Source organism: Empidonax traillii, unplaced genomic scaffold (genome assembly GCF_003031625.1).
Source record: "Empidonax traillii isolate 1590-97213 ecotype Southwest subspecies unplaced genomic scaffold, ASM303162v1 scaffold113:size1526484, whole genome shotgun sequence".
In the NCBI taxonomy this organism is placed as follows: Eukaryota; Metazoa; Chordata; class Aves; order Passeriformes; family Tyrannidae; genus Empidonax; species Empidonax traillii.
In genome coordinates, this window is record NW_020955306.1 from 1,185,515 (window position 1) to 1,212,112 (window position 26,598).

At 35.1% G+C, this 26,598-nt stretch overlaps 1 protein-coding gene across 1 annotated transcript in view; it reads left to right on the forward strand.

Moving 5' to 3' along the window:
- The window catches only part of DOK6 (docking protein 6), a 240,685-nt gene that overhangs the window by 134,683 nt on the left and 79,404 nt on the right, over nt 1-26,598 (forward strand). The window contains exons 4-5 of the mRNA XM_027882863.1: nt 8,803-8,922; nt 18,336-18,525. Coding sequence (XP_027738664.1) covers nt 8,803-8,922; nt 18,336-18,525 — 310 coding nt within the window. The remainder of the gene's footprint in view (nt 1-8,802; nt 8,923-18,335; nt 18,526-26,598) is intronic.

The following is a 26,598-nucleotide window of genomic DNA, read 5'->3' on the forward strand; positions in this document are numbered from 1 at the left end:
AGTCCTATTAACTTAATGAAAGTATGGATTCTGAGTTTCAGCTTCAAGCAACTGTCTCTTGTCAGGTAGTCATATGTGTCTCTTACTTATGATCATGTTGTAGAGATATCAGTGGTGTGTAATAAAACCCAGAAATCTAAAATTGCATATTTTAGATACAATTTTATTTTAGGAAAGTCTTATTTACAGGAGGCTTTGTCTGATTGGAAAGCATCTATATTCATAGGCATTCAAAGAATGTCTATTTTCATAAAACATTTCTGAATTTAAATAATATTTACATGTATCAAATGTAGGAATCCACTTTATACTGGGAATAAAATGTACAAGTGTAAAAGCAGAGGAAGAAATGGGAAGAATTAATAATGAAAAAATAATCCCCTTTGGGTTTAAATTCTGTAGATGTGAAATTTGAGAAAGACTTTTCTAATTATATCTTCTTAAATACTAACTCTAGACTATGAACTTTTAAGATTTTTTTTTTTTTTCGGTATCACCACATCAAAATCCAGCAAGAATAAAGCAGAAGACACAGGGTCATTTCTAGCTAATACTTTGTTCTGCCTGAGAGTAAAATTTTATGCAACTGAAAATCAAGTTGCATTATGATGCATATGATCTTACATGTGATCTTACAATCCATTATGATCTTACAGGTGATTTCAGTCTGAATGAGTTTCTTTAAACTTCCAATGCCATAAAATCTTTCTTTTTAACTCCTATAGTGTGAAGGAGTCACATGGAAACACAGAAAGAAAAAATGTATTCTTTCAGGAGATTATTTATTTTGAAATAGTTTATAGTACCATACATGAATAAATCTAAGTATTCACAGCTTGAAATCTTGCTCTAATTAGGCGTGTTTAGCTAAAGAAAGGAAGAAAGGGAGATTACAAGGACATTCTAGTCTGATAGTCGTTGTCTGCTCCTTATGATTTAATGCAGAAGATGTTCAGATGGCTGGAGTGAAAGTCATGTGTTCAAAGACCTAAGAGCGATGAAGCAAAATAGTATGCCTTTTTTCTTCCATGTATTAAAAATAGTCATTTTCACCTTGATTTTTATAGGAAAATAATGCTTTTAGAATTATTTGTTTTATCTAACAGTATTTCTGATCTTGAAGTGGCAAGATTTGTCAATAGCTCAAAGATAAGACTGAATATTAAACATATTAAAAAAAAAAAAAAAGACTAGTCAAATGAACCTTAGGATTTGTACTATTTTTTAGGGTTATTGGATTCTCTTACTAGACCATAACTTAAACACTTGACAGCAGGAGAGAGGAAAACTTCAGATTTATACAGAAGGTAATAAATTTCCCATGCATTTAAGAAATAGCCCTATAACTTTTCCAAGAGGAATAAAAATACTGTGGGAGTAGACTAAATCTGAAATACAGCCAATTTTTAAGACAGAAAAATGCTATTGCTGACTGCCAATCATAAGGTAGCTGCATAAGTTGATGTGATAGCATCCTCTGTGTGTTATGTTCCTGGTGACAGACCCATTTTGGACACTTGACTGATGGTGTTTATGTCATTCCCACTACAGACAAGCTGCCTGAGGTTATTTTACTTTCATTGCAATTTAACATTAATAACTGTTGAAGCAGGTATATGGACTGACAGTCCTAGGGAACTGTCTAATTCCCATGCCAGATTCTTTTAACTGGCCCATTAGTTTAAGACATAATGTAAATGCTGCTTCTGTGTTTAGGCAGGTTTTCATAATTCTTACTTTGCACTTTAAAGAAAGTTTGAATTGAGAGTGAAAATTTGCAAGGCATATTTTTTGAGTAATGATGCTCTGTCAGCTCCCTGTTGATCTGTTGGACATACTAAGACTTGACAAACATTTATGGTATAATGAGAGTCACTAGTTCCCAGTGTGAAGCAGAATACATGATTTTTAAGAATACCTGTAAATATACCCTCAAGGAATAATTTATCCACTCAGTAGCATTTTCTTCCTAGAACAGCATCATTCATTTCTGTGGGACTAATCACTGACTGAAGTGATAGTCTCTTTTTTTTAATAGCAGAAATTGTCATTTACCTAAAGGAGAAAAAGAAGAAATGTCCTAAAGTTTCATTAGTAGTATTGAGCAAAGGAAATTGCTTTCTTGTAGACTTATTTTTCTTCATTTTTCCATACATTCTCTATTTTTCAAAGAAGTCATCTAAGTTCTGTTTCTGCACAAAAACTGCATTCTCAAGCAACATTTTATATGGGAAACTTTCCTTCTTGCTGCTTAAACTTTGGTTAGGGACTAGTAGTCAATGTTGTGGGGCATTTCTTTTAGGATTTGAGTGGAAGGTGCTCTTTTGCTGCAATTTTATGCTGGAAAAGAGGAGAAACAGAGGTAAGAGTAGATATTATATGCAAGTAAAGTCTGTTTTAAGGAAATAGTTTAATGTACAGCAACATCTATATGATAAATCTTTTTGAATACTATTATGCCTTCAAAAGGATTCACTTAGCATTGTATATGCTTATATTATTGACAGGACAACAGACAGACTACTAACTGAGTGCTTGTTATTCAAGCTGAAACTTTGATCAGACTTGCAGAAACAAACAGGATATTTTCAGGATATATCTCAACAACTACAGGCATATACAGCTGGCTATTTGCAAACACAGGTACATAGTCAAAATTATCGGAACCCTGTTCTTGATGTATCTTGAATCTCCAAATAAATGTGACAGAAGTATCAGTTTTAAAAGCTAATAAATGCCTTTTAGTAATTTTTGTAATGGACTGTTCTGTCCTTATACCAAGTCAAGTTTAAAATAGCAAATCATGGAGAAATTAAATTTTCTTTTTATATAATACTTAGACCATATCTTCCCTCAGTTAAAAAAAAAGTGCATTGGAAAAATATGCCAACAGTTAAAGTTACAGAATATGTGTGTTCATATTCTGTAATTATTCATTCAGCTTGATTGCATCACTATTCAGTATTTCCTCAAGCAAAAAAATTATAATGCTCAAATTATACAGAAAAAGATGAGTATGTCATTAAACTAATGGTATAGTCAAAAATATGCATACATTTTAGTAGCTGGAAGTAGTTCAAAAGTAAGGGTTTTATAGTATTAAAAGAAAAAAGTGGCAATGACAAGAAATTTTTTGGGAACTTGACTCACCAACTTCTTTTTCAAAGAATATGTTCAGGATTCCTTTAAAATATTTTGTCACTGCTTGAAGTGACAACTAATTTTAATAAGCCAGTTGCTTTCAGTTACAGCCCATTATCTGTTACTACCTATTTGAATGGAAGTTTCAGTCTGTATGTAGACTGCTTTTCTGTTCTTTTAAAATAAATAGGACATATTTCCCTTCATTGCTTCCTAGACATTATTTAAATAAAATTGCCTGATTCGTGCATAGCCAATCAGTAATACCTTATTACAAAAATAAGCACTATCCGCTCTTCCTCTGAACAAAGATAAGAAATAGCCACATTGCTTTTGATTTATATCTGTGTTTGTGTGTGATGTGCTTGAGTAAAAGTGCCCAAAGTAACAGACATGGTTAGATAACATATTTTAAATATTTATTAAATAAAATTATGTTTGAATCATCAAAGGATGATATACATCCTGATAAAGGATAGATGTTTTAAGATATTATTGATTTTTATAAGAAATTACATGCCTTCAGGCAATAGTGTTGTTAGTCAAAAAAAAATGAAGTCGATGCATATATTGTATGTGATGCAGTGTAATAGCACATCAGTCCTGTGGGAATTCTATAATATTTTTTCTTATTAACTTCTAATTAAGCCTGGGTGATTTCTAGAAGAGATAAATTGGCACATCTTTCAGCATCATCTTTCTTTCTTGGTAGGGAACATCAGGTCTAAGTCCTACTAGTACAGGAAAGTACAGGAAAGATTCTACTGTTTCTTCCAGAGCAAGAATATTTAGTCGATTTGGACCTCTTATAACTTTAGTTTAGAGGGAAGAAGAGTTGAACCATTTGTACAGCAAATACATAAAAATGTTTCAGAAGTGAAGAAACTACCATTTTAGGTTTGTTCAGTTTGACATCAGGCAAAACTGAAAGTAAGGTTTTTTGATTTGCACAAGGACAGTGTTTGTTGTCACTCTCTAATATTGTACACACAATATTTCCAGCTTAAATTATTGATCACATCACTTTACATGGGCGGCATGAGGAGGGGATGAGGTCTGTCTTTAGGAAGTGCATATAAATTGAACCTTTTTTTTTTTTTTTTTTTTTTTTACAAATACAATAAATTCCTGGTTATAACGATGGAAAGATCTCCGGGAATAGAGATCCCTTGCAGAACAGGAAATAGCCTTACTCAAGGAGACAGAAGCTGAACTGATCAGGGGTTCAATAGGGGTCAATTCTTTGGGGCTTTGTCTCAACCTAGAGGCATTTGACTCTTCTGGCAACTTGTGGTGGGAGATGGAAAGCTCCTATGGGATTGTGCCATGTGAACACAGGAGGTAAGTATGCAAGGACATGAAGTTATCAGGACTCAGCAGGTATTTGATTAGGTCCATACACAAAATGCTTCGTAAGTCAGGAGTCTGAAAACCATCCCACCTTTAGCCTTGGAGATCTAGAGCCCGAATAGAAAGACAGTGAATCTCTAAGGACAGTGAATTTAAATGTGTCCATATATCTGTATCTCTAATCCTCCCTGTAGAGTATGTTGTACATAATTAACTGTTTTAAACTGCAAGTAGAAGAAGAATGCTTTCACTATGAAAAATTCATTCTCTATAAATGAAAAATCTAAAATTTCATTTTCTGTTGTATATCTCACTAACCAATATTATTTCATCATTGTTTTTGTATCAGCAAACCCACTTATCATCCTGTGGATTACTATTTACAATACAGTGATCAGACTAGGTACAGCACCAGTTAAATCACCTGAGAACTGAAGCAGAAATTACATATAACTTCAGGCATGGCCTAGAAGCTCAGTTTAAGTGCAGGAAAATATTGCCAATAACAAGATGACTAACAAGTTTACAGTTCTTAGCAATGTTTGTTATGCAATAGACAGTGCCTAATTAAGGTCTTCTATCTCTTTGCATTTTATCTCACCTCATGACATTTGTATAGCAGCATTTTGTAATAGAATAACAGTAAAAATAAAAGTGCAAGTATTTTGATTTTATTTATAGCTGTGAAAACATGCTTTACAATTTATCATTCAGTCCAGGAATTCAGTTATCTTAAAAGGAAACTAAATTTTTCAATGACAAATACCAGTTATGACTAAAAACTCAGCATTACCACCAATAAATCTGATCTAAGTGCATTAAAGAGAATAATTTTGCTGACAGTTTTTTATGACTTAGTTCCACTGTAGTATTTCATCTATATGATTATATGCATATAATCAAAATAAAGAAGAAACTGTGATATCTCTGTTTTGTGACATAATACCTGTCATTCTTAAAGATTGGTGCCATGAACAATGCATTTATGTACCACAGAGTAAATAATTTTTTTAATAATAGGTAATATTTAATTCGTTATCCAGAAACACAAAGCATTCTATAGATCTTTTACAAAAGAATGGTAAATTGCTTTAAAGATGCATGCAATGAAAGGAAAAACAAGGCTTTGGCTTTGAAAGGTAATTCATCTGCTTCTGAAGAAGATTTTGCATGTCCGTAAAGAAAAAGGTTGAAAGCAATTCCCTGAAAGTAAGCAATAGTTATCAGGCTGCACTAGGCAAAACTAACTCACACACTACCTTCACACCCTTGACCTTCTAGACACATTTGCAGATAATGTTGATTCTTCTGACAGCAGACACAAATCCTTGCAGTTCTCTGGGAAGATATTTCAGTTCTGCATTGAAACTATCTATTTTCTGTAACATTAAGCTGATCATTTTTGTAAGATAGAAATTTTGAGTTATAAAGCAGTATAATGCATGTTACAGCTTACACTTTGCAAAATATAGCCATGGTCTTATAATGCTCATACTAAGATAAGTTTCTTCTGTATGGCAGTTGGAGAATGGTGTAATCCGGGCCTAATCATCGATGGTTGGCAGCAAAGCAGCAGCAGCTTAAATTAAGCTGCCAGAGTCAAATACTCTGAAAGGCAGTGTCTGGGTCCAAACATTTAAGATCTCATGTTACTGTGAAAGAGAGAGGCAAACAGACTGAGGAGATGAGACAAAGACACACACAAGAAGTAGCTTTCTAGAACAATGCATTTGTTTGTTTGTTTCTGAAAATATCTACTGGAAATGTGATGTGAGAATACATATAAATAGAACTTGTTACCTTTGTATAAGAGTCCTGTTCTGAATATATATTGATGTTAGGCTGGGTTTATGGAAATACCAATATGTTTCCCTTTCTCCTTAGGTATTTGTAATATTTTAAAGGTTAGTTTAATATTTGTTTACCATCATCTCATTCTACATTTCCAGTGCATGCCCTTTCAGTCTGGGTGCAGGCAGAGCGAAAGAAACCAATAAAATGTGCATTTTGTAAAATACATAAAATTTTATGCCCTGACCACACTTCTGGAAAAATTACAAGCTTTATATAGAGTTGTTCATTCTTTCAGCATATATATTGTTTTGTGATACAGCTTAGGCAGAAAAGAAGGGAAGGAAACATGGGAGCATTTGCCTAGATTTGCACTGTCGTCACCTTTGTGCTGCCACCTTTCTGCAGTGATTGCCCTGTGTTTATCTGTAGCTGGAAGCAGATGTTAGGCAACTCAGTGGAAACTCTCCCAGGGGCAGCTTGACTTACCTGTGTATGGGTGCGCTGCCCCCACACCCCTTCCACACACTGCCAGAATATGGCAGCATGTCTTAGGGTCCAGTTCTATCATCTTCCTGGCATGACACCCTCTCCATGGGAGAGTGTGATTTCTAAGGCATGTCTTTGGTTCAGCAGACCTCATGAATATCCAGTGAAGTTGAAGGAGAGGAAGGGAAAACAGAAGGGAAGTTTCTTCATGCGTGAACAGAATGTTTTTAAACAAGTTCATCTTGCTCCTTTTAAAAGCCATAAATTTTTATTGCTACCCAGAGATATACCTATCTTCTACTTCCATTAAGGAGGCTGTATCTGTAGAAGTGTTGAAAAAACAGTATGCTGTAACCTCAATATTTTCTTCTCACACACAAAGTTAAATGTCATCTGGATGTTACTGACAGAATGTTCTGTCTCTAATCACATGGAGCTGAGAACGTTACGAGAAGACCAACTTTGGGGATCTGTGTCCTGAGACAAAGACTGAAAAAAGGCAGAAAAGGTTAAGAGAAACCGCTTCCCCCACAACACTCTGAAGAAGTCCCCCCAAATTCTTGTGACAACAACCACATTTGGCTATCAAAAATCCCAAAAACAGTCTCTATTATTTGAGCTGTCTGTCTGGGAACTCAGTCAGCTCATAGCCAGAATAAATCAGTAACAATCTGTTCCTGGATTATTCAAGACCCTGAACAAAGGAGGGTATCCAAAGGTTTTTGGAGACCTGGAATTGCATGCCTGTCTCCTTTTCTTGTCCAGCAAATGTTTCTGTCATGTGAGATCTATGCTTAACCAGGCAATAATTTGATGACTGTACCAATTAGGCACAGAACAGTTTTTTCTTGGATATAAATTTGCACTAATTACAATGAGTCATCATCACTAAATGCTTTGGGGCTTGCATGCAATATTTTTCTCTCTCCAAATTGCAGTACTATGTTGGAGAGATTGTCGCAAAAGTATTTTCCAGATGTCCCCAAAAATAGGAGTTAGAGGACTGTGGCAGTTTAATACAGACATTTCTAACTTTTGGAGTCATCCACTCCTAAAGATGATCAGATATAGATTGACTGGGACCATGGATGCTGAGAATGCTTGCCTGGTGCCGAGCCCACTTACCTGCAAGTTTCCCTTAAGAGAAGCCTACCTTGTAATAATAGACAGTCAGGGTAGTTGCATGATTTTTCTTAGCTGTGATTTCACAGCGTGTTAACACCAACTTGAGATGTTGCTTGTTTGACCAATGCCAGACATTTCATGATATTAAGTTTGGGAAGTGGAAGGATGAAGCTGGAGGTGAACAGGGCGGCTGTTGTGGTGTGTGTAGGAGTTACACCTTAGAGACTTTACGTCTTGGTAGACTGGCAGGTACAAAGCTCTTAGATGTACATCAATGGGATTCAATGCGGGACTCATAAAGGACTGGGAGGTTTTGAATTTTCATATAAATGTTTCAACTAATGCCCAAATTGCACTGAGACCAAAAGAAGTTGAACAGAGTTGAAGAGATTAATTATTCAGACTAACTTGACAGACATAGACATTCACTACAGCAGAGATGGAAGTTTAGCATTTGAAGATCATTTTATTACTTTTTCCTTTGCTCCCAGAAAAATACTCTAGCACTTTTAGTAATAGAAAGTGCTTTAGTAGTTCAGATTCACCTAAAAAGCAGTAAGGAATATTTCAGCTATAATATCTAAAGTTTTTCTAAATTGCACTTTCTCGTTCAAGAAAACATACTAGAAATATACAGCCTTGAAAATTCATTATTCCTCTTCTATGTCAACTTGGCCTCCTATACTCATATTTGAGAATGGAAGATACAGTCCTAATGGTGTAAACCCTTTTTAAAAGTTCATAAATCAAGGCAAAGAAATTCATATGGAACTTTACACTAATAACTCATGTTTCAACACAAGCATACTGTCATAGAGCTTATTGATAGGATGGTATTGATTTAACTTCATACTTTCTGTGGTAAAATGTCAACATGAACAAATTTTTTTTTTTCTGTTTGCCCAGAACTAGAGGCAGAGGAGTGGTGCAAACATCTTTGCATGGAGTGTCTGGGAGCCAGGCTCAATGACATAAGTCTTGGGGAACCAGATTTGCTTGCTGCTGGTGTTCAGAGAGAACAAAATGGTAAGTAACTTTGTATTTGCTTCTAGATCAGTTCTTAGGTGATGTCCCATGTTATCTTTGCTTGTGTTTGTTGTCGTGGGGGCTTTTGCTATTACCTAGAAGAACATCATTAGTAACTAAACATTTATGTTTTTGAAGCTTAATCGTCTTTATTTCTACAAATAAGGATGAATAAATTTCATACCAAATAGCACACACAGAGTGAATTCATGTCTTCATTGTGTTCTCATTTTCCTGTCATGGGAAATAATGACCATGACTCTTCTGGTTCTGGAAATTATGGCCTCTGTGCAGAGGAATAAAACAGCAGCTGTTGTTCTGCAGCCTTTTAAAGACAGCGATGAGCAAATCAACACCAATTTGGACTGCAAAACACATATTTGCTTTAAATTCACACCTGTCTTGAATATTGAAGAGAGGATCATATAAAGGTTGTCAAATATGGGTGAAAAAGGGCAACAACAGATGCTAGTCAGCACTAAGCCTGAGTTTTAAGTCTTCGGTTAAGGGCTATTTGGATTAGACACATGCACAGGAAGAATGCTAGTGGATGGAATATGCAGTAACAAAATCTGCGATTATCCTGTCATTTAATTCCTATTAATGAATATGAGGGCAACACAAAATGTGCACATTTATTCCTCCCTAAATTAGAGCTCTCAATGATTATTACTGTCTTGATGCTTTTATAAGATGCAATAGCTTTCAACAAAGTAATAACACACACTGCCTCAATGGTCATAAAACATCAAGCCAACTATCATTATAAACAAAATTACCTAATTAAATTATAGAATGAATGTCAGTATATTGATTATATTTTATTAATTTCTCTGAACCTAATAGCGTATAGCACAAAAGATATAGAAATCTTTAAGGAATTTAGGTCAAAAAACAAGATACGTTGAAATGTGATTTATGAGAAGTTCAAATATTTGTAAAGTTATTTGCCTTCTATGAGACACAGAATTCAATTTGTAGTCTCAAACTACTTAACAAAGGGAGAGCTACTAATGTTGTAGGAAAGTGATAATGATCAGACACCACTCAAAGCATCCCATCTGCTGTATGTCCATAGGCCATACGTATAAAACTCAATGTGTCCTATTGAAGAGGGAACTTAAGTGAGCAGGTGGAGCTCCTTCACAAATTTGAGAGGAAATAAATCTAGTCAAAAGCTTGTGATATGAGCAGGAAAATATAATGAAATTCCTCAAACTCTTCATGCAGTGCATTCATTTACCATCCGGCAGTTTTTGGACATAGATGGAAAATACTACATTTTATCATATTCTTGAAAGAGATCCAGTTACAGACACATAACCTCCAGGGGACAAAGATTAGGTCTGTTGTATGAACTAGTCTTGATTCAATTGCCTTAGTTTAGAAATTAATTGCAGTGCTACCAACCAGCATGTATGAACATAATTAGCATCTTTATTGTTCTAAGTAAATAAATGAAAGGAAACAAAGAGGCAAAGCATGTATTTGTTGTACAAATCACATGAATAATAATGCACGGAGGGTATCATTAGCTGTATTCTTTTAAAACAAGTGACTGAATACATATAATCCAATATTTGACAATCATGCTCTACTAAATCAATAGTTACAGTACATCAGACAAATAATTCTGATACCTATCCGCATCCTTCCCTCATCCCCTTGATGCACAACTTTGCATTTTAATAAACATACTTAAAATTCAAAGTTGTCTTGTTCAGAAGCAAATCAAATTCTGTTTTTGGTGTCTTTTAATCAACTTGGAAGGAAGGAAAAGTACAGAGATTCTTACTAGCAGTATGAAATTGGGCATTTTGTTCATTTATCTGGCTGTAAGAACCTGCAGTTGCAATCAAATTTTTGTAGCAGATTCCTTCAGTAAAATCAGTTGAGTGGAACCATGACTTCAGTTTATATTTGTTATCTTATTCTACAAACCTGGTAGTGTCATTCCCCACATGCAAGTGTTATGGAAAAGGTGATAGATGTAGGGCGGAATCATCTGGTGAGCTTTAAAGGATTCAAATTTTTAGTTTATTTTCTTACACGTTTTCCCCATATTATAGCTGTTACACACATGGTATCAAACACCGTAGCTCAAAAGATACCTAAAAACCTTTTAAAAGTTTACTGAGCTTTTGTCGACCTGAAACTGAAAGGCCAAAGTTAATTTTCAAATTGGAAATTTGTGAAAGTGGTTATGTGTATGAAGAATCTAAAATCTTGCTCATTGTGAAAGTGGCAGTTGTGTCACTTTCTGAATAATTTTTGTGTGTGTGTGTGTTAAATAAAAACTGTTCACTGGTGCAGTACCTTTGAATATCATTATATCAAAACATATTGCAAGTATGTCAACTTCATAGAATTCCTCTTGAGTTAGTCAATTTATTAATGTTTATTTGAAACAGAAATGTGAGAATACAGTTTGTAAAACCTGTAATACAGTCTCAAAGCCTCAGCATCTAGTTTCATGAAAGTTCTGTTGCCTGAACCATACAAGGGCTTTCTTTCAAGTCACTGAACAAAAGATGTCACTTAGCATCTGAGCAAGACCACAGATTGTAATAGACATTATAGTGTCAATGGTTTTTCAGTTTTAGATAAATTTATTTTTTTTACACTTTTAAAAGCTAAGAGAAATTGAATAATGGTGTTATACTGTTGATATCTCTCTGATATGACAAGTGTTAATACCATTAATCCCAAAAGATCAGATGTATTAACTATTAATTGTATCCCATTCCACTGAGGTTTTTTAATGGTTACTTTGCCCTAAAAAGTTTCTGAAATGTTTAAAATTTAATAAAGATACTTCCTTAGTCCTAAAAGAACTATCCTAATAAGGTGGGATTTTCATGAGCTGCTTTGCATTTTCCGAGCAATAATATTTTTAATATGCAGTGTTCATCTGTTCATCTACTCGCTCATTCTTGTCCTTAAAGGACATTTGCATGGTGTAAAGGTATTCACTGAGTGGATCAGGTAAATTGTGTCTTTGGAAAAAAAAACAAACAAACAAAAAACCAAAACCAACTTTCTGTTCTGTAAGTCTGTGGTTTAGTTTTTGTATGTGACCACTGAGGCCTCAGTTTGCAACATTAGAAATAATTTTCCTAATTGTTTTTATGTATGCCCTGGGACCATTAAAATTGCTGCATCCTGCTTATATTTTTTATACTCAGGGAATCACATTTCAGAAAATACTTGGCAAGGAAAATACATGTTTTCTATCATTTGTTTAATACCTCTTTTTGTTACATCTGAGCCTGTTTATCGTCCTGCTCTCACTCTTGTGGTTCTCCTGAGATGAGCTTTAGATTTAATAAGGGAAGACACCTGATTCTCTGTGACAGGAATGCAACAATATGGTTGAAAAACCCCATATTTTTTATAGTTCTGAGTTGTTCAGTAAGTGCTAGTGAGATCTGTTTTACTTTAGTTGCACTGTTGCTTGACCCTCCAGCACCAAGCAGTTCTGCAGTGATGACAACAAAGAGGCAAACTGTAGAGTGGCACTGCTTACAGCAGAAAGCTCTAGCTACTGTGTCTTGTAGGAAGGAGAGACAAGACATCTAAGCAATTCTTGTGCAAAGCACATCAGTAACAAAAAACTTCTTGCTGGATTTTACCTCCGTTATTGCTTTCAAGAAGTGTTACTTACAAGTCTTACTGTGTAAACTCTGATGCAGAAAATTACCCTTGGGTGGTTTTCTTAAATTTAGGGCTCACAACTAATGGCTGCTTAGTTTGGAATGATACACAGCTTCAAATAAAAGTGAGATGTAAAATGAAGTTTCTGTTGTTCTCCAACCATCTCTCCTGCAAATCTAAAAGACTAGTCTGCGTTCCTCAGTCCATAGCAGAAACCTTGTTTCTGTTAAATTTCTTGTCACGCCAAACACAGTTTCTTAGTGTTTATGGATGTCCATTTTGATTATTTGCTAAAGAATTAAAATACAGTATGATAGCAAAATCAGTAAAGGCCTCACCTCCTGATCCTATTCAGATATTTTAGTATAATGGCAGTGAAGCTGTATATGCAACGATAAGATAAATAATAGCACACAGTTGTAACTCCAGGAAAGTAAATCTGGACAAAGTTGGATCTTATAACACTGTTGTCTTCTAAGCAATATCCTGTGATACTTACACACACATTTTATAATCCTTAGGTTTCACAAGCTGGTGCTAAGCAAAGAAATTGTGAATGTAGAGTGCTTACTTTGTTTGGGGGAATTGGAAGCTTCCTTTCCAGCTCTCAATGAATTTGGAAGCCTTTCCAATATACCCCAAAATGTAATGACAAAAACAAATGTTTGTTTTTTTTAAAATTGTTATCTTCCCAGGTGACATCATATCTAGAATTTGTCCATGCTCACTGCTTCCAATGTGGCATTGTTTTCATTCTCTATGAAAGGAAGCAATTTGAAAGAAGGCATCCAAATGGACAGTATACAATGACAGACTATATTTACCGTGAAAAAGAAACCAGAATATTCAAGACCATATTGGTTAAAAAAAGCATTATATGTACGCTATTGATAAATTCACTCTTTAGGAGCAGGTGCTTCTGTTTTGTGAAGACTCTATTCCTATCCATTTTGAATATTAAATAATAGTACTAACATAGCTGAATACTTGTGCTAAATCATATTCTATTAAACTGTACTTGTAAACCTGATTAAAAACCTGAAGAAAATAGGCAAATGATAAAATGCAAATTTTTAAACTGAAGACAGGGCCAGATCCATCTTTTGCTGTTGTAGCGGGTTTATTGTTAGTTATCATGTCTTTGATATCAATATGATGCTTTTCTATCATGTTTTTTGGGTTTTTTGATTTTGTTTAAATTTTACTGCATTATAAAGCTAATTTTAATTTTGAAAGTGTGGAAAAGTTTAAAAGATAATTGTGGGTTTTTTTGCTTTTCCTGCCTGCCTAATATTTAAATTAATATCCCACAAAATTACTTCCTTTGTAAGGTTTTTCTTCTTTCATAACATTGGTTTTGCCTTCCTTTTTTTATTTAATTCCACAGGACTAGCAGTCTTGCTTCCTGGATTGCAAGAAACTCCTTAATTCTTGTTAGCAAAAATGTAGCTTTTCATAGTGAACAACGTCCTTGAATCCTCAGAAGAGGATTATGAGTTATTTCTTTGTGCTACATATTGAGATTACAAAATACAGCCAAAGCATGGAGACTTCATAATTACATTCACGGAACTGACTTGTTTTAGGACATTTTCTAGGGTCTGTAGAATCTCTGTAATTTAATATATAAAAGCACTTTGAATGTTTTTTATTCATCTTCTGTTATCCTTAATCCATTTTTATACATTGCGTTTGTTTGTTCATTTTTTAAATAAATGAAACACAGACAGCTTTATTCAGAAAAGTTGGGTGTTTGCAGTTTAAATGACTGGTTAATCCAGTAAGACTTCAGATTCTTCTCTACCTCACTGAAACAATTCAAAATATTTATCTATGGTAGACTTTATATTTTTATTGAGATGCTTATAAACACTTTCATACATTTTTAATGGAAACAAAGCAGAATATTTATAAGCAAAGGAGAAAAATTAATTCTGAAGTCTTGGTTCCTCACTGTGTACAGCAGAAGAGAAACATTCTAATAAATCTGACATATGAAGGAGCACAAAATATTGTGCCTTCAAGACTTAAAGTTCTCTTTCCACCTGAAAATTAGCCACAGGTGGAAGTCTCATAGGTGGAGGAGTTTATTTCATATATAAATTGAGTATTTCATACATAAACTGAGTATTTCCTTTAAAGCCTCTTCTAATTTATATAGGTCCCATGAACCAGACTGTCTCCTTCCATAAGTAATTTTTTACCCATCATTAAAACTGAAACAAAACCAAGCATCTGGATTGCAAGATTGCGATGTCTTCTGGTCGGTTTTCCAACTGGAATGATTTAGGCAGAGGAATCCAGGGATGGCAGAACCAGGATCACTGGGTTTCAGTGATTTTGCTTCCCCAGTACAGCAGGAAGGCTGAGAGCATTTTGGAGTTACTGCCAAGTCTCCATCTCAGTCAATACGCTCATTTTAATAAAGACTCTTATGCTCCTATGCCCTGGAAAACATTGTTAAATGTCATATTCTTGCCAATGCCCAAATACTAACCACCTTTTCATGCACAAAGTGTATGATGAAGCATTGCTCTGCTTATTCAAGGAGATGGGAAGGAGCAGTTACATTGAGTGGAATAATAAGTGCTTCAGTATATCAGCATTTTTTTCTCATCCTGGCTCCCCTGGTCCCTTATCTTTGCTCTCACCAGTTTTAGAGGAGGTAGAAGGATAGGGGTGCTGAATGCTGAGAAATTACACCTGGTCAGTCTCAATCTTACCTTGTCCAACAACATCACATCTACTTGCTTGGTTTCTTCCAGCTCACTCGTTTCTGGGTCCCTCATTAACTTCTATTTGCTTAGTCTTTACTACCCACTGAACTCTTTATTATCTCATTCCACTCATATGCAGATGGTGTCTGAACCACAGAGAAGCTAAATGAGCTATGGAATGTCATTCGGAAAATCTGGTGTCAGAATTCAGCTGGGATTCCCAAATCTGGCCTATGAATATTTGTACTTGCCTGGATAAGTTTAAGGGCAAAACGTGCCACTAAAAATTGAATTGACTGCATTACCATTAGCTAATAGATACCTGTTCAAATATTTTCTGAAATTGAAAAATTGGACCCTGCTTGTTAATTAATTAAATCATTTAATAGTATCTACACTTTTCCATATCCTCATTTGCCCAATACTCAAAAGTACAGTTTTTGTTCCAAAAGCAAATATATCCATCCTCAGTCATCTCCAGCACATATATTTGTACCCTTGGTTTTCTTGCCATTTTGATTACATTCCAAGGGTGCTACATTTTGCCCTGCAGCTGATGTTCACTTTAATCAGACATACTTCCTTTAATCCATGACATCTCACCTTAGACACTGACCTCCCATGCAAAGTCAGCAAATATCTCCTGACAGTTTGAGGATACCATATGTCCCGACTACCCTTCACACAATAACATCCTGAAACACTTCAAAGAAATTGAGCATTTCATGAGTATCCTGGTAACAATTAAACGAAGCTGAAATGTTCTGCGCCTTCAACACAACAGTTTAATGTTTACTTCAGATAATAATTGTACCTTTTAATTTTATCTGCTGTCAGAGACATTCTTTCAGTGAAGATAGGGAAAGGGAAAGGGAAAGATTTTCATTTTCATATAGTAGCCCCATTCCCCCATAGATACATTGTGTTATTTCACATAATGTAAGAGCGAAACAGCTTACATGTCAGTTACCTACATCGTTCTTTCAGATACATCAGAGAAGTAGTAATAATATGGATATTGAAAGGATGTAAAGATAGATAGATAGATATAATTCCAGTGCAAAGGATAACTTATGTTTTCTTTACCATTCCCTTCCCGATGTGGTCATCAGCTCATGTTCCCATGTGTGTGTTTTTCTATTTACTTTAGTAGGCATTACATTAGACCTCTGCCCCAGGAACTCCTCTGAGGGCTGGGAGAAATTCTTCTCAGTGATCTCAGCAGCTTCTGCTATTCTATTTGTTCTGTGTGTCAGAAGACTTTTACACAATGTTTGGACTTTCACATTTGGGACCTTAGTCATAAAATGAAACTTTTAGGGCTAACACACCCATTAATGTAACTAATGAGAACTAGGGCCTGGGAGTAGAGGTTGTGACTGAATGGATCAACTGGGCAAAATTAAATTGACTGAAACAGAGCAACATTGGGGATGACAAGTTTACTTACAGCTATGCAGGGCAGCAATTTTTACTGCTCACTCAGCATTTCCCTGCTTTCACTACTTCCACAGCCAAACTTTTGCTACTTGTTTCACACACACGCACCGTCATACATTTCTAATATATTTTGTATTAACTCACTTACTTGAAATATTTTAATTCTTTTGTCAGACAGCTATATATATCAAATGTCTAGAAAATGGAGACATAATGTCTGTGATATGGAATGTCTAACACAAGGGGAAGCTGCATCTAATTTTGACTATTGCAATAAATTTCTCTCACTTTAATTTCAGTTCCTTCCTAATTTTTACAAGGACAGTGTGAGAAAATTCAGTTCAAATGGTGGATGAAAAGTGTCCCACACCAAACTCTAATTTCTTTTTCAAGTAATTGGAGACAATTTTCCTATGAGTTGCCCCTTTAAAGAGCATTTTCTCAGTATTGTTTATTGAATGAGCATTACTCATGCTCATACTTTAAATTTTTCTTACTTTTTTGTCAACAACCTTTAGGCAGTAACATTGACATTTTGCATTTCTACCCTTTTCAAAGATGAAAGGAAACTGTGAGATAAAAGTTGTGAATCAGCTGCACTCTCCCATATTATGCTATTAAGCCCCAATATTGCAATGCATTTAGAGTTAAAATATAGGCCAGCACTTCCAACTGCAGCACTGGAAATTTAATAGCCTTCTTCACTTTTTGTAAAAGCAATTCACAGAAAAAGAAAATTGCATTTTTATTTAAAATCCCCTTGCTAATAATATGGTTTATTTCCTGCCATATGAGGTAATTGTGTTTTACCATATTGTTTTTTTTCTTTTTTTTTTTTCCTGTTTAAAGGATTTTCTTTTTCATTGTTTATTTAATTAAATGCAATTCAGGCACTTCAGAAAATTATTAATGCCCTTGACCTCCTACTACAATAAGTGCACTTTGCAAGGGAAGTGCAGTTGATAGTGATTGATGTCATGACCATAGTAATATGTTGTGTTGAATCAGATTTTTGAAGAAAGCAACAGAGGATTAAATTTGTTGTTAATTTGAGAAATAATAATTTCTTTGGCAAATAAATAAAAACTCAATGCAAGGAATGTAATTATTAACAAGCTTCAGTAAGTAAACTTTGGTTTGCAGTTTCAAGGACAGTTTTTCTAAGAGGCAATGGTTGTACATATATATTTTGCCAAGATACCTATAGTTCTGTTCTTTGAGAGAGGATTCTCTGTCAGAGTTCATGTCATGGTGAATTCTGATTAGTAAAAGGTCATGGATGTTAATGTGAAGATAAAAGAGGACTTCAGTTAAGTTGCTGGGAACGTATGTCCAAGGGGACTATGCAGATCATCTGTGAAAGATGTCTCAGTCTACTGCATCATTTATAATGAAAATAAAATGAAGATGATTCTCCTCTTACTCCTCTCATTTGCCCTAACAATACTTTTTCAACATCAGTGGGTCCTTACCTTGGTTAAAAGCCAGAAATTTGTCCTTGATTCCTGAACCATCAAAGCTAAAGATTTTATTTCAATTTTTTTTCCCCAGTATAAAGTCTTGCTTTAACTTGTGATATTTTACCTTGTGTTTTTTTTCCAGAACGATTCAATGTATATCTTATGCCTACACCAAATTTAGATATCTATGGGGAATGTACAATGCAGATAACACATGAAAACATATATCTCTGGGACATCCACAATGCCAAGGTCAAGCTGGTCATGTGGCCTCTGAGCTCTCTGAGGAGATATGGACGTGACTCAACGTGGTTTACATTTGAATCTGGAAGGTAAGAGCTAAGGAGATAAAAAAAGAAGAATAAATGAGCGATGTTTTTTGAAAAGCAGTCTAATAAGTTAGATTAGCCTCTCACTATAAAGCAAGACAGAATAATTGCCTCTCCATAGACTTCTGTTTGCTGAACATTACTTTTCAATATATTCAACCCAGTGTTTGAAATAAATGTTACTATGTCCTATATTTAAAATGAGCTTAAGCTTCCTCTGACTTTTATTTAAGTGTATTGAAATGTCATTCTCAAGGTTTATGAGTCTCACTGTGCTTAAACACTAGTGTGGTATAATTTGAGTACTTTTGATGTAGAAGAAATTAATTCTAAATCATGGAAAAGGTTCATCACACAGTATGAATGGAATAACTTCCATTACAGTGGATATTACTCTTTTTGGATGTTCCTGATGACTGATTGCCACTCTAGAGTATAATTGCAAGCAGGAACACAGAGAACATTGTGAATCCATAAAAGGGCTCAGTCTTTTTTCTGCCTGCAGTTTGCCATTTCCATTCTCAGATCAGGTTTAAATGTCCATGGAGCTGTGTTTTGACTCTTTTTCATATCTTTTTAATGCATTTCATAGCTTACCATTAGGTTTACTGCCTTTTCTTCATTTCTGCACAAAAATAATTCTGCATTTAACTCTCCCTTTGGTGGCGTTTGATCTTGTATTTTATGGTTCTAGACTACTGTTCTTTATGGTTTGGTTTGGGTTTATGATGGTTTGTTATACTCCTTTATGAGAAGCCTGAACTTTCTGAAGCAATCCGTGAAATTACAGGTGTCTCTAAACTCTGGGGTTAGCTACAGTGTGTTGTTAAAAAACTTTATAGGCATTTTGATGTGTTGATATTCAATACCATTAACAAATATTCAGAAAAGCACAGTTTGTTATCAGAAACAAAAACATAGATCAAATGGACCCTAGGGCCTAAGAAGGTAATGTCCAAAATTTCTCTGCAGGTTTTTTATTGGTGGGAGTTACCACTTTACAATTAATTTGTATATCTAGACTAATATCACTTGACCACTATGGTGCTCTCTTACTTTTCTATGGTGACTTCACAATTAAAAGTCTTGAAGACATCATTAGTTTTATTTTATTTTGATATTTTTAAAGTAAAAATTAGAAAAGCTAACCTATGTTTCAACTTGATTTCAATGATTAAGCTGAGTGGCTTATTCAGATATACAGTTTTAGCAAAAATTAGCATTTCAAGCCTCCTACAGTATTTTAATTCTATTTCAAGCCTCCTACAGTATTTTAATTCCATACTAGTATCGGAACATCATCTGCCCTTGCGATCCATGGACCGTGTGACCTGATGAGAAGTGGATTGTTTTCCTGTGTTTTATTATTCTGAGCTAGCTCTGCCTTTATTTGTCGTGCTTTATTGTCTTTGATCTGATTCCTCCCTTTTTGCTTGCTTGGGAGTTCTTTCTCTATCTGATTTGGAAATCCATAGAGGTAAAAAATAGGGCTAGAGAAACATTAGTACCTTCAATAACATCTGAAGGCTATATAGGGCAACACTAATACTCATTTTAAAATCGGTTGTTGATTTGCTTGGGATTTTTTTTTTTAATCAACAAATCATCTTTCTCATCTTTCTGAACATGATTTGCTTTGTGCCCTGATCTGCTAGTACCTTAATACAATAAATTCCTGATGCATGTTGTTTTATCAGAAGTGAAGCACTCATCCATGTTTTATGAGAATGTTATGCAGTAAAAGTGTTGTTGCTTTAATTTTCCCCTAAGGCTTAAATATTAAATGTAGGCAATTGTTTTAAAGAAAATATTTTTAAATAGGTTCTTATGTTTTAAGGAGTTATAGCAGATATCCAGTATATGTGTATGAGGTTTTCATGAACATTAAAGCCTCAGTTTTATATATTTATTATACATCCTGAATTTTGTATTACTTTGTTTGAGAAAATAAATCCCTGACGTTAAGATAAATGGATATATTCACAAAGATATACTATGTTAAATAAATTACTAAAAATGAAGGTTTTTGACAAATTTATCTTTTAATAAGCATATTGCTTTGCATTTAAATGGAATATGGACTCAGATGTATAAAACTGAACTGCTCACTTGTCTAATGAAATTTAATGGCTATACAATTTGAAGAATGTCTATATGGCTATACAATTTGAATCTCTAAAATATGGGAGGAATCAACTCAGATTCTTTTAATCTGCAAGATTTTTTCTGTTTAGTTTTGCACTGAGTTGGAGTTCGTAAATACGCATCTTTGCACTATCTATGAATTAGACAAGTCCTTGTTTTTCATTATTTAGTGAACCAATTGCTCAGTGATTTCCTCAATTTTTTTTCTCTATCCAATTTCTGCTGAGATTTATGGGAAGCACAGTTTTGTGTGGCTTTGTTCAATGCTAGATGCAGACATTCTCATTATTTAAAGTGCCTTATTAGGGAAAATCCCATGCAATCAATCCATCGATCAGAAAATAGTAATTTACAACTCCATTAGGCAATACAATAGCTTGGTGTGGATTAATACTGTGCATCTAACACAGTGAATGGAACCCATGATAATTCAGAGCACCTGAGGTAAGAACCTAGCATTTACCTTTTTAAGAGCTAGGCTTTCCACCGAAGCAGTCTTGGAGTGGGTTGGGGACCAGCTGAGCCCAGCTGCCCAAAGGGACAATCATATACCATATGAGTGTCATGCTGGGCATATAAAACAGGGGGAAGAAAAAGGAATGGGGAGCAAAATTGGAGTGATGGAGTTTGTCTTCCCAAGTCGCTGTTCTGTGTGATGGAATGCGGTGTTCCTGGGGATGGAGGAACACCTGCTTGCCCATGGGAAGTGGTGAATGAATTCCTTGTGATCTTGTGCACGTGGCTTTTGCTTTGCCTATTACATCGTCTTTCCTCACTTTTACCCTTCTGATTCTTTCCCCACTCCCAGTGGAGGAGTGAGCAAGTGGCTGTGTGATGCTCAGTTGACAGCTGGGATTAAAACCACAACAGGAGTTTTAATGTTTAATCATCAATGAGTCACAGGATTTCCTTAATTTATGGATGTGTATAATGTATTCAGACACCTCACTCTCATTATTTTGGGTGTTGCATGTGTTGGAGGCACTGTGCCATTTATCTTATGTCTCTTGAAACTTTTGGAAATGCTGCTCCGTGTACATGGGCATTGTCCTCGACTGTCTCTGAGTTTAAGCCTCTGAAATGGAAAGTGTGTCCTTATGGAACTGCCCACCTAACTGTCCATAAGGCGTGGTTAGTTTCCATGGGATTGCATTAATTACATGCAATCTGAGAAGCATGACAGAAAAGTAATAAAACAGATACAACTGAAATATCTCAAAGTCCAGATTAGGTGTGAAGACATCCTTTTCAGACTCCTACCCAAGTTATAGGATTTGTTTTGCTGATGTAAACCAAACAATCCATAATAAAGGCCATAAACAATGTTTAAAATCCTCTCTCTGGAAACAGCAAAAGACAGTTGTCCAAGCTTCCCTTTTAGCAAAACAAACTGTCTGAGGCACCTTTTTAGGAGCATAAGAGGAGAATCCTAAGAATTCAGAATTGAGGCACTGAGAAAATTAAGCACACACAGACTCTTTGTTCCTTTTAAAATGTTCTTTCTTTCACTTTACTATAGTTCTGCCTTTTACATTAAACAATATTTTCTATGTATGGAAGCTGTCTGGTCAAGTCTAGTAATGCTGGCCAGAAGTATTGAAAAGAAAAAACTAAAGTCTCGCCAAGTTAAACATGGTGAGAAAATACAATGAGGGGTTGGGCTGCGGAAGCTCCAGCCAAACTTTGTCAAATACTGTGGGTTTCCAGCTGAGTAGAGAGTTTGAAGCAGAAGCTTCTTCTTAGATTTTTGAGAACAGAAGGAGCCACAAATCCATTACACACTTCTTTTTCTGAAATATATTTTCTTTTGTTTTGTAGACAAGATATTGAAATATAAAGAATTTCAAAGATTTCCAATTTGTGCATTCAGAACCCCACAGACACTGAACTATTCCTTCTTTATTTGCCTTTGATTTAGTTTTTTTCTTTTCTTCATCAGAGAAAATTTAATGACATGTAGTATTCTCTACCATTTCTGATCTGGAATCTGTTTCTTTGGCTGAGAAAAATATTGAACTCAAGCCTTACATACTGGTGACATGAGAATTTCTCAGATTTTTTTTTTTCCCAAGACTGATACACTCATTTTCTCAGTGGTAAATACACAGATGCTAGGGTTATCTGAAGCAGAAAGTTCAGTGTTTGCTTCAGGCACTACATCTGACTGAAATCTTTCATTTTTCTGTCAGTCCTCTGTGGTGATTTTTGCTGTTAATGTGACATGTATTAGTCAATTAACCCTTAAAGTTCAGTTACAAGAAACATCCTCTTTTTCCCTTATGTGGGAAGAGACCCCTTATGTATGTGCCTCATGAGACAGCTGTCATGAGACTTCATACACTGTTGTACATATCAGCTCAAGTCTATACCTCCTTGAGGAGAAGTCTGCAATTCCTGATTGCTGGTGGATTATCTAAATAGCGGATTAAGTTTAGATATCATGGGTTTTTCATAGAATGATAAATCGTATATTATAAATTATTCTAAATATGATTATAAATCATAAGCTTGTAATAGAATTCATTAGTCACTTCAGACTGAGCAGCACTATGAGCACTCTTGCAGCTGCAATAAATAGGTTTATCATTTCACATAAACATTAGCTCAGAGCTTTCAGTATACCACACTTAAGTTTGTTAGAATCTTTTTTTTCTGTTAAACTTTTGTGATACTTTAAAAAAATCCTAGTTAACCATGATGTAAATTTGCTATTATTTTGTTTTATGTTTTCTCACTGCATCTTCACTTTCTCATACTCTTTTAGGAATGTATCCCTAAAATCTGAAAATAAAAAACTTTCTTAAAAAAAGGAACATTAATCTCTCATATGTATCCTCCCCTGGAATTTTTTTTTCAGTAATGACATAGCTCTAATTTTAGGGAAAGTGGCATTTCTTACCACTGAATAGGTTTCATTAGTTCCTGCTATTTAGCAGTGCCAAGATTATACCGTAATACGTTGTAATAGTAGTTCCATTCCTACTTTTTTCCATTCCAACTCTCAATTTGCCTCCTGCCAAATTCTTGACCTGCAATAAGTTCTGTGTTAGTCATTTCATTCACTTAAACCCTACTTAAAAAGGAATTGCTTGTTTAACTCATCTACAGAACTTTTACTCTGTTTGTGATCGTGGTACCTAATCTAAGAACTCGTTTACTAGTGGAAACTAATATAGCTCACTTCAAGTGATTTATAAAGTGCTCATTAAATTTTCTTTCTTCCAAGGCTCGTCTCAGACTGCTCCAGCGTTGATAAGTCAGAGTGAGTTCCACAAAACTCACATAACAATGAAATTCTCACAGTACAACTGAATATGGGAAGCAGAGAGAAGAAGGGGTTGCATATAGGCTTCTTTAATCTAAATTTCTGTTGTACCTTATAAAGTGTTATGGTTTTTTTTTTACTGCTGTTTTGAAAAATCAAGCATAATATACAAACCTACAGAAGATTTTTTCCAACTGACAAAGAATGCCTGAGCCATCCCACTTTGCTGTGAAAGCTAATTTTTATGAGAAAAACAATGGACAAAAAAACCCAAAGGACAATATATTGAAAGAATAAAGTTACCTTTATTAATTTTATCAGAAATGGATTGAGGAATCAGTGACTCCTTGGAGCGGGAAGCTTCGCAGATGAAGTTGTGTAGCATAATAATGAACAAATTTATAAATACTAAATTGATAGGCATGAGCACATCACTAATTCACTAATTCACCATTACCTAAGGAGTAATTTTCCTTATGAATTTGTACTGAATTAAACATGTGCAGTTAGAAAAACTACCCACAATTTTTCCAGTGAACATGAAGATGTACAGCTGAAAAGGAAAGCCATCATCTCTGTGGTATCTATAGAAGTGGCTCATATTTGCAGATCCCAGAGGGTCAGCAGGAATTGTCAACTGATCACTAGATATCCAAAATCATTGGTTTAGTTCAAATGTTACAAAGCTTTTAAATGAAATCACTGAGACTTGTGTTGTGTTTGCCTAATGTAGTAGCAGATAGCGTATGTTCCTTCTGATGATCCTGAGATGGCATGAACTGTGCCTCTCAGTTGAAGTACCTAATTTACCTTTTCCCTTCGTAACAGTCATGTCATAGTCAAAGCAGGGCTTGTCTTAAAATATTTTGAGACCAGCTGCCATTTAGCTTTCAGATGGCTTTACATCCATGCATGAGCCCAAGAGATTTATTATTTACTTAACCATATTCTAATTGCCTCTTTTTCATACCTATGCTTTCCTGTAAGCATGTATTGTTGGATTAATATTCCTGAAGTTTAAAATGACTAACAAGGTTTTTGCTGCGTAATATATGAGTGGTGAAGAAGCAGATTAAATAATTCATACATTATTAATCACATCAGGATTCACTTATTGTTTCAACTGTACATTCTAAACTTTGAATTCCATAGTAAGCAGCAGCAATAATTAATCTCATGTGGCAGTTCTGGATAACTTCAGATTCTCCAGCAGCATGTCCTTTACTGTCCAAGAGTCATAATAACATTTAACCTCCTGCCTCAACATACAGGAGGACTGAAATGTCTCAGATTTGAAAACGAAAACAATTTAGTTCTAAGTGCCCATTTAAAAAAAAAATCAACATCTAAACCTAAAATCTCTTAAATACAAAATGCTAATAGATTTTGCATTGTTCTTCATTTAGTATATAGATACCATTTATGATAAAAGTGTCTATTTTAGCATTGAAATACTGTTTCATCTTCCCCCTAGCAAGCATATTTGCATGAGGTAATTAAAAAGGCTGAAACTTGGCACCTAATTATCTATACAGACAGTGTAAGAGTGGTAAACACTTCACAAAGAGCAATCCAGAAGGCCACATTTTGCACAGAGAACCATCTAGCCAGCAATAATGCTCAGCACAAATAAATCCTTTTCTCCAAAGCTTATGAATGGAGAATCATCGATTGAGGAGGAGGTTCAAAATACCCTCTATGTTACGGCTGTGTACTGCACAAACATAGAAGGAAGTAATCAAAATGCAAAGGTTGAAATTTGCACAAAAAAAAGAGCCTTGTTCATGAATATGTACGAAACTGCAAACCCGTGCTTGCACATACACACACAGACCATTGCAGAAGCATAAAGGGGCCTGGTTTCATACTTTTGTGGGTTTCATTTGTTCTTAGGAACTCTGGTTCCTCTGCTTTAGCTGGCACATAAGTTTATTCTAAAGATCATTTTAATGTCTGAGCAGTTGTCTCTTGTATGTCGCACATGACAAAATTGCAGTGGAAGTTTTATTTTTCTCTCAGGCTTGGGTCTTCATTATATTGGAACCAAGCTGAGTATAGCTTGACTGCCAAGCACTACTCTTGAACTGAGAAAGCTGCTTTAGCATGCTGGTCTTGGAAGGTTTGCCTAATATCTGTTTAATTCCCCCTATTCTTTCAGGCAGTGTAAATTCATTGTTCTCCCAAACTCACTTATGAGGAGCAGCTGAGGTCACTTGGTTTGTTCAGCCTGGAGAAGAGGAGACTGAGGGGAGACCTCATTGTAGACTTCAACATCCTAATGAGAGGAAATGGAGAGTCAGGTACTCTTCACTGTTGTGATCAGTGACAGGACTCGAGGAAATGGCCTGAAGCTGAGTCAGGAGAGATTTATGTTGGATATCAGGAAAAGGTTTTTCACCCGAGGGCTGGTGGGGCACTGAAACAGTCTCCTCAGGGAAGTGATCACAGCACCAAACCTGTCTGAGTTTGAGAAGCATTTGGACAACCTTCTCAGGCACATGGAGTGATCTGTGGGACTGTCTTGTGTAGTTGGACGCAATGATCCTGATAGGTCGCTTTCAACTCAGCATATTCTGTGATTCTTTACAATATCTATTGGCATCTTTTTGTTTAGCTTTACTAAGCTTTTCTGGAAGATGTGGGTACCCAGTAACTTCTGTTCTTCA